Source organism: Lithobates pipiens, unplaced genomic scaffold (genome assembly GCF_037356315.1).
Source record: "Lithobates pipiens isolate NorthernLeopardFrog02 unplaced genomic scaffold, aLitPip1_a1.2 Scaffold_8, whole genome shotgun sequence".
NCBI classification, from domain to species: Eukaryota; Metazoa; Chordata; class Amphibia; order Anura; family Ranidae; genus Lithobates; species Lithobates pipiens.
In genome coordinates this window covers 19736414-19746152 of record NW_027507903.1, presented here as the reverse complement: position 1 = coordinate 19746152, position 9739 = coordinate 19736414, and the positions used below count along the sequence as shown (strand labels likewise).

The 9739-nt window shown below is 47.7% G+C and overlaps 1 protein-coding gene across 1 annotated transcript in view; it reads left to right on the top strand.

Annotated features, from left to right (window-relative positions):
- The first annotated feature begins 753 nt into the window (after positions 1–753).
- LOC143964125 (arrestin domain-containing protein 4-like) overlaps positions 754–9739 on the top strand; it is a 70855-nt gene continuing 61869 nt past the window's right edge. Inside the window, exon 1 of the mRNA XM_077473824.1 lies at positions 754–1698. Within this exon, the coding sequence (XP_077329950.1) occupies positions 1437–1698 (262 nt within the window). The 5' untranslated portion in view covers positions 754–1436. The remainder of the gene's footprint in view (positions 1699–9739) is intronic.

Genomic DNA, 9739 nt, shown 5'->3' with positions numbered 1-9739 from the left:
GCTTCTTTCAGGCGTATTTTTTAACGCTAAAGCGCATGAAAAACGCCTGAAAAACGCCCCAGTGTGAAAGGGGTCTAATAGATCAAAAGCTGGGGTATATGATCGTATTATAACAATTGTATTTTGGTTGATCAGACTAATCTCATCAGATGAGATTGCACCTTAGAAAGAGAGATGTGATCAATAACTAATAATTTGAAGTTGCAATGATGTCATATATATATATACACACACACATATATACATATATATATATATATATATATACCGTATGTGTATATATGTGTGTGTATATATATATATATATATAGCAATGATGTCATATTATCATTATTCAGAATTATTGCTATTAAGAAAAAAAATTATATTATTATTATTATTAATTTATGTATATTTTGTTACAAAAAATAATTGTAGCAAACAAATGTTTCTAACATACAATAAATTAGGGAATACAGATAGTTGTTTATTTAATTTATTTATTTTTATTTAATTTATTTCAGATTAAATAAATCAATCCACCCAGACTATACACAGACCATTGATGAATCAGCTCCCAATCTTTCCCTATCACTTCCTTTTCTCGGTGTTCATGGCCGGGATCATGACTCAGCCACGTTCTCAGCACTCGCCTGCAGCATGCATCGAATTTTTCACAATAACAAACTTTAGCTGCCAACCAATCCGCTTTGCTCTCGCCTGAGCTGTAGGAAGGTTGTGCAGAGATCTATGACTGGTTCAGGTCATCCAGGCTCCCTATTGGTCTGGAGTAGGGAGTGGGGAAGGGCTGTGGATGACAGTGGAGTGTTTTTGGCTGGGGAACTAGAGGAACACCCTGTACTCAGCAAGCTTGCATGGGACCACAAGTCAGTAGAGTGAACTGGCCGGAGGATCTTTGCTGAATACTTAGATCAGTCAATTATCACACAGCAAGGAGCTTGGAACGCCTGCAGTCTTCTTACGAAGAGCGTTTCACCTCTCACACACCAGGAAGTCCTCCAGATTGGCTTTTTGTTTTGAACATATCTCAGAATCACATGTTGTGAACATTCACCCTGCATACCTTCCACTGCCCCGAGCATTCCTGGTCACCGTTTAAAGCCTAGTCGCGATCACTTATTACACCGTGCTTCGATGACAGACAGCAGCGGCTTGTACCCAAAATCCAACTCTTGCTCACTTCGAAGTCTTGAAGACCACCTTATTATCTCCGATATAATCAACAGGTTTTTACAGTCAAGGCGCAGCAGTGACCAAGTTGGGTCGGGCCTGTCTGAAGTGTTTTTGCCCCCGTAGGACAAGCACATCGTATCTTAATAATTTTACCAAAATTTACAATTTGCCCGTAATTATTTTTTATTTTTTCTCCCGTAGAGGGCTTGTATGACCTGGTATAGCCATGAGCCATTTCTTGGCTTAATCGCACCCGTTGAAAAATGGCCGTTGGACTTTTGATGAGCATTGTTATTGAAAATGAGAGAAAGAACGGATATTCTGGTGGAGAATCGGTATCTGGCATGGTGGTACTGGAGCTTCTGGAACAGACGGAGGTCCTAGGTCTTCACCTGTGGGCCCACGGAGGAGCCATGGTGTCCTTTACCCAATGGAGAGGAGGAGACAGGAACCAAAATACATCACCGTCTGGAGAACATGTGGAGTACCTTAATGAGAAGATATCATTACTGGTCCCATCGGCAGGTGAGGGCTAACCCTTTAAAAAGGAGTAATGCAGAATATTACATTAAAGTCCAACTTCAGGAAGCTGGACGGGTCTACCTTAGGGCTGCGCCCACATTGCGAGTGTTAAGAGCTAATTTAGGTGTGGGGGGGGGTCTTGGTAAAGAAGATTTACCTAACTGATCCTCAGCTGCTCCATGCTGCTATAATGGATCTTCTTCTCCCTCATGCTTGTGCGGTCTAAGTTCCTGACATCATCAAGACCAATACAGGGTCCGTAGCCCTGCATTGGATGTGAGCACATCAAGGTACAGTCAACCGCCGAAGCATGGAAGGATCAGGTAAGAAAAAAATGCCTTACGTAGCCCACTAGACCTAAATGTATGTGGCCCCATGGCATGGTAGAACTTTCATATTTCCCGGAGTTGGGCTTTAAGAATATATACATTACGGTATATTATATTAGTACATGTATGTATGTATGTATGTGTGTGTGTGTGTGTGTGTGTGTGTGTGTGTGTGTGTGTGTGTGTGTCTGTGTGTGTGTGTGTGTGTGTGTGTGTGTGTATATATATATATATATATATATATATATACACATTAAATATATAAATAAATATAAATAAATATAAATAAATATATATATATATATATATATATATATATATATATATATATATATATATATATATATATATAATATTTTTTTTTTTTTTTTTTTTTTTAAATACATTTTATTGCAGTGGTTAATTTAAAGAGATATGCTGGGACTTGTTTATGCAAACTGGAGCAATATTGAAACCGTTGCCTGTGTTGTTTTTTTTTTTGCAGAAAAACTTTTCAAAAATGTCAGCTGCTCTGCTTTTACTACACTGTTTTAGCTCTTGCAACATTTCCCCTTTTATTCCTGTTCTGGTGACAACCCAAAATTTGTGATTTGCTTTCACTTTCACTCTCAGTGATAATGATAAACGGGACAAAACAAAAAGGGCGCATCTCCCTAATGGGGACACAGACAGCAATAAAATCCTGACAGGTTCTAATCCCTCTCATTCTATAAAACCAAAAAAAAAAAAAAATTGCCTTTAGTTATAATTTAAGTATCTCAAGAATATTTAGAACCCTTGAAATGTTTAAGGGAAGGTTTTAGATACAAATGCCGCGTACACACATAGCCGACTATCCGGCGGACTTAGTCTGGCGGACTTCCCGCCGGACTGTCCGCCGGACTTTCCGAACGAGCTACTTGCCCACACACGGCACTTTTGCAGCGGACTAATACGGCGTACTAAGTCCGCCGGACTATCCGCCGTACTTTTGAAATGAACGGACTTGCCCACACACGTGGAGGAAAGTCCGCTCATTTTGAGCGAAGGAGGCGTCGCTGGCCCCGCCACCTGGTATGGACTTAAAGGGGAACCCCAACGCCAAAAAAAATCAGCGTGGGGGCCCCCCCCAGGTCCACATCAGACCCTTGTCCGAGCACGCTACCCGGCCGGCCAGGAAAGGGGGGCGCTCGCCCCCTCCTGAGCCTTACCAGGCCCCCCACCCCAAAGCACCTTGTCCCCATGTTGATGAGGACAAGGGCCTCTTCCCGACAACCCTGGCCGTTGGTTGTCGGGGTCTGCGGGCGGCCCCCGGATACCGGCCCCCCACCCTATGTGAATGAGTATAGGGTACAATGTACCCCTACCCATTCACCTGTGGAAAAAAAGTAAAAAAAAAAAAACACAACACACAAGGGTTAAAATAGTTTATTGCACAGCTCCGGGGGTCTTCCGTCTTCGGGGGTCTTCTCGCCGGACTCCTCCGCTATCTTCTGCTAGCTCTTTTGCTAGCGGAGGAGCCCGGCTTTCTTCTTCGCCGCCGCCCTCTTCTTCCGACTTCGGGGGTCTTGTCCCCCTCTTTGGTTCTTCTTGCCGGGCCACCGCGCCTTCTTCTAGCTCTTTTATAGGCATGGCCCGGTACTTTTCCACCGGATTGTTTGATCGTGTGTACGCGGGCTCAGTTTACAAAGCTATATATTACTGTGGTGTTTAGCACTGACTATTTATATTTATGTATTATATTTTAGTTTACAAAGCAGAGACCCACAAGAATAAGAAGAAAAAAATTACAGTTATGTGATGTGTAGCGTCCAATGAGATTTGAAAATGACAGTCACATGGCTAAAATAAAGAGTCTTATCCTTGTGTTAAAGCTTTGTGAATTTAGCCTGCGAATGTACCAATCAGAAGCCCAAGTTTGCAAAAATCAGGTTTAACCCCTTCCCACCCCCGGTACTCCTACCTAACCAGGCTGGTACGACGGTGGGGGGGGGGCAGGAAAGTCTGCACGATCATGAGACCTCTGTGATTGGCTGTCACCCTGGTCACATGATCAGGAGCTGGTCCCAACTGTTCCCTATCATTTTTAGAGACTGGGACTCATCTATGACAGCTCAGCCACTTCAGAACCCACCTTACGCGAGAGTTCCCATTGGAGTTCCCCCTTAAATCAGGAACTCCATTAGAATCAGAGATCAACTGATCTAAATCTTCCGTCTGACCACTGAGTCTGTGGATACTCTGCTGTCCCTAGATGTTGACCAGATAAAATCTTGTAGTAGGTCGTAGTTTGGAGACCCCCTGATCTAAGGCACTGCTAGTCCTATGAGATTTGGAGTGGCATTTGGTTACTATTTCGCTCATTGTTCTCCTTGCTGGAGTGAAAGCTACAGTGTCAAGATCTCCCTGCTTCTGCTTCTTTCATTCTATGCCTCCTCCACCTTTCTTTCTGCTTTTTAAATATGCAACCACCAGTCATGGGGAGGGGGGCTGATCTCACGGACGTAACTAGATCCTTTAGGGCCCTGGTGCAAGAAACCATGAAGGGGCTCCCCTGACCCATCGGTCCCAAGGCCCTTCCCTGTGAGCTCAAGGGACCCTCTACTCTTGTCTCTGAAGCAGCACCCTTTTATATGTTCTGCAGTGGGCCTCCCCCCCACCGTGGGGCAAGTGTAACCTTTGAGAACTTAGTAGTTCCACCACTGCCACCACCTATAATTCATGATCTGGTCTTGTGTCTACAATCCCCTCCATCTGTACTGTAATTTGTGATCTGATCTTGTAACTACAATCCCCTCCACTCATAATTTAGATAATTACAATGATAAATCAGTATTCCATGCCATCAATAATATCACTATGAATGAGCACTGGCCTGGTAATGACTGGTGGAGATGATGGGTTTGGGGGGGGGGGGGGTGATAGTTGTCTGTTATGATCAATTATGATTTGGTAATGCTGGGTGCTGTAGTTCTGAATTCCTAAGCCATGACATGGGTGGCCAGCAGCCAGTCCCCAGACCCATCCTTAACACACACACACACATATATGCCTGGGAGTGGAGCCTCACCTATGGGCTTTGGCCTCCATCCTGAGCTCTGTCCAGGAACACGCAGCTCTCTACAGTCCGGATAGTTGGTTGGCGGGTGCCTGGCACAGTTTCGACATCCTGCTTGGGGCTCACACCCTGGTTACAGCTCTTCATCCTCCTGGCAATTGCAGACTACCAGTGGCTGTCTTGGAACCACCCATGTTGGTGGAGCACCAGGGCCTGTTCTCAAGTGTGGCCTTTGCAACCCTGGTAGTTCCGCTACTGGCTAATTTGTAAAGAGGAAGCAAAGCCCTGCTCCGTTGTCTTTGCAAAACCAGGCATTGTAAGTTAGTGTAGCTCCGCTTACCCCTGAGCAGCTTCATGAGACCACGGGGTAGCTTGGTGAGCTAACATTTTAAACCTCATGGAGGAATTCTTTACTTTTTGTGGGGTATAAGAAATTAGGTGCCAGTCACTTTAGAACATTTAGGCCTGGTTCACACTAGTGCAATTTCAGATGGAAATTGAGTTGCACGGAATCGCATTACAATGGAATTCAAATTGTTTTCAATGTGACTGTTGGTGATTGTTTACAGCAATGTGGCGCTGCAGCACTATTTTGGAAAGGGGTCCTGTACTACTTTGGTGCGATTCCAGTGAGATTTTAGTCCCATAGAATATGCTAACCACATCCAAAATGCACCCAAGTAGCACTACATAATCGCACTGAAAATCAGATCAAATCTCAGGAGCAGTAGTGTGAACCTAGCCTTAAAGAGGAAGTAAACCCTGATGGGTTTTACTTAATTTTTTGTTCCCTGAAAAGTAAAAGCATAATGTGCTAATATGCATTGCATACTAGCACATTATTTGAAACTTACCTGCAAAGGAAGCTCGCGCTGTCCCTGCTGGAGGCCGCATCCATGTTCGCCCCTCTTCCGGGGCCACGGACTACGGCTCCGTGACTGGCCGGAGTCGCATTTCTTCACAGTGCATGTGTTGATGACATCATTGACGCAAGTCAAAGTAATTATCCCCTGAATGGTGCACATTTAGGAGGTATCTACTGTACCTGTAGGTAAGCCTTATTATAGGCTTACCTATAGGTACAACTTGAAAATGGAGGTTTACAACCTCTTTAAGAGTTTATTAAAGTACAATAAATGGGGGGACTTGTCAGGGCACAGGTCACCCATGCAATCCCATTCAGTGCATGGTTAGGGGTCTTTAAGGCAAAGCCCTCAATCTGTACCCTTAGGCCGTTCAACACAACAAGGTCCGTTTCCTTCCCTGGTGCTCCAACTAGGCAAACTATCCAGGCTCAGACCCTCTTTCAGCAAAAACCTTCCACAGGCAGTAGGCATGGGAGGCAAATATCTCCAGCGCAGCCTCCTCTCCTGGCAGCAGCCTAGGAAGCAAGGGCCCTTCTGGAATGTCACCCTAGATATTTAATACTTCTCTCAACATGCACAACTGGCAATAAACCTAGTGGCTTCACATAAATATTTAGCACTCTGTACTACCGTATCTTCTTGCTTTACCTGCCAGGAGTGTAGATAAGGGGGGAAATATAAGAGCCCAAACCTCCCTTCCAGAGTGTCCATCAATGGTGCAGGCTCAGCAGCTGGTTATGAAGCTGCAACTAGCAGATCGGCTTCCTTTGGATTTTCTGAATAAACTGATGTAGGCCACCTATGTATCCGGAACGTGTTCATTGTAGACAAGCCAAGCCTCGGATAAGTACTCGTTTGAGGCAGCCTACTTCCTATGTCTGGTAGGTGGGCATTGTGAGTATCACTTGGCGCTCTGCTGTGGCATGAGGTGAACTAAGCATGGAGATGCTGAAGTAGGCATAAGGTCTAAGCCTGGGGGTGCAAAGAAAGGTGAAAAATTCATTTGGAAATCCTGGGAAACAGGTAAGAATAAGCATGAAAATGCTGGTAACGTGTAAGAAATATAAAGGATGGAAGACTGAGAGGGTGAAAAGACTAGGAGGGTGAGAAGACTGAAAGGGTGAGAAGACTTATGCGGCGTACACATGGGCGGACTGTATGGCCTACTTAGTCCGCCGAAACACATTTCAGTGGACAGTCCGCTCGTGTGTGGGCTTCAGCGGACTTTTTCAGCGTGCAGTAAGGCGGACTAAGTATTTCGGAATGTTCGAAATACTGTCCGTCGTACTCGCATTTCGGCGGACAATCCGCCCGTGTGTATGCCAGTCCGCCGTACTTTTTAAATGAGCGGACTTTTCCCGCCCGGAGAAAAGTCCGCTCATTTCGAGCGGGTATCCAGGTAGGCGGGGCCCGCGAAGGAGACGTCGCTGGCCCCGCCGCCTGGTATGGACTTAAAGGGGAACCCCAACGCCGAAAAAAATCGGCGTGGGGGTCCCCCCCAAGTCCACAACAGACCCTTGTCCGAGCACGCTACCCGGCCGGCCAGGAAAGGGGGGCGAGCGAGCGCCCCCCTCCTGAGCCATACCAGGCCGCGTGCCCTCAACATGGGGGGGTGCCTTGGGGAAGGGGGGGCCCCGCGGCCCCCCCATGCCAAAGCACCTTGTCCCCATGTTGATGAGGACAAGGGCCTCTTCCCGACAACCCTGGCCGTTGGTTGTCGGGGTCTGCGGGCGGGGGCTTATCGGAATCCGGGAGCCCCCTTTAATAAGGGGGCCCCCGGATACCGGCCCCCCACCCTATGTGAATGAGTATGGGGTACAATGTACCCCTACCCATTCACCTGTAAAATAAAAGTACCAAAAAAACACAACACACGAGATAAAATACTTTATTGCACAGCTCCGGGGGTCTTCCGTCTTCGGGGGTCTTCTCGCCGGACTCCTCCGCTATCTTCTTGTAGCTCTTTTGCTAGCGGAGGAGTCCAGCTTTCTTCCTCGCCGCCGGCCTCTTCTCCCGACTTCGGGGGTCTTGTCCCCCTCTTCGGTTCTTCTGCCGGGCCACCGCGCCTTCTTATAGCTCTTTTACAGGCGGTGGCCCGGTCTTCTGTCGCCGCCGCCGCCGCCGCCTTCCATTCTTCTTCTTCTTCTCCAGGAGATGCTGCCTCGACGATCTCTCCGGCCGGAATGCCAGGGACGCACTGCGCGGCCACTTATATAGGGACAATGGGGCGGTGTCACATGGCTTTATGTCACATGGGTTGGTGTCACATGGTGACCCCGCCCCCTTACGATGTCATAGTCCCCATGTGACATCAACCCATGTGACCAACCCATGTGACATAAAGCCATGTGACACCGCCCCATTGTCCCTATATAAGTGGGCGCGCAGTGCGTCCCTGGCATTCCGGCCGGAGAGATCGTCGAGGCAACATCTCCTGGAGAAGAAGAAGAAGAAGAACGGAAGGCGGCGGCGGCGACAGAAGACCGGGCCACCGCCTGTAAAAGAGCTATAAGAAGGCGCGGTGGCCCGGCAGAAGAACCGAAGAGGGGGACAAGACCCTCGAAGTCGGGAGAAGAGGCCGGCGGTGAGGAAGAAAGCCGGACTCCTCCGCTAGCAAAAGATCTACAAGAAGATAGCGGAGGAGTCCGGCGAAAAGACCCCCGAAGACGGAAGACCCCCGGAGCTGTGCAATAAAGTATTTTATCTTATGTGTTGTGTTTTTTTTGGTACTTTTATTTTACAAGTGAATGGGTAGGGGTACATTGTACCTCATACTCATTCTCATAGGGTGGGGGGCCGGTATCCAGGGGCCCCCTTATTAAAGGGGGCTCCCGGATTCCGATAAGCCCCCCGCCCGCAGACCCCGACAACCAACGGCCAGGGTTGTCAGGAAGAGGCCCTTGTCCTCATCAACATGGGGACAAGGTGCTTTGGGGTGGGGGGGCCGCGGGGCCCCCCCTTCCCCAAGGCACCCCCCCATGTTGAGGGCACGCGGCCTGGTACGGCTCAGGAGGGGGGGCGCTCGCTCGCCCCCCTTTCCTGGCCGGCCGGGTAGCGTGCTCGGACAAGGGTCTGTTGTGGACTTGGGGGGGACCCCCACGCCGATTTTTTTCGGCGTTGGGGTTCCCCTTTAAGTCCATACCAGGCGGCGGGGTCAGCGACGTCTCCTTCGCGGGCCCCGCCTACCTGGAGACGCGCTCGAAATGAGTGGACTTTCCTCCGCGTGTGTGGGCAAGTCCGTTCATTTCAAAAGTAGGGCGGATAGTATGGCGGACTTAGTACGCCGTATTAGTCCGCTCAAAAAGTGGTGTGTGTGGTCAAGTCCGTTCATTCGAAAGTATGACGGACTGTCCGTCGGATTGTCTGACGGAGTAAGTTGGCCAGACAGTCCGCCCGTGTGTACGCGACTTTAGAGGGTGAAAAGACAGAGAAGATGAGAAAACTAACAAGGTGAGAAAAGAAACCTGAGAAGGTGAAAAGCCTGAGAAGATTGGGAGGATGAGAAAACTGAGAAGGAGAAAAGACTAAGAAAACTAAAAAGGTAAGAAGATGAGAAGACTGGGAAGATGAGAACATAAGAATACTGGGAGTATGAGAAGACTAAAAAGGCGAGAACACTGAGAAGATTAGAAAACTAAAAAGGTTAGATAATAAGAAGACTGAGGAGATGAGAAGATGAGAAACCTGAGGTTAGAAACTTGAAAAGGTGAGAAACCTGAAGAGGTGAGAAGATTGGGAGGATGAGAAGACTGGGAGGGTGTGAAGATTGAGAAGGTGAAAAGACTGAGAAGGTAGATTTTTGAAAATGGATA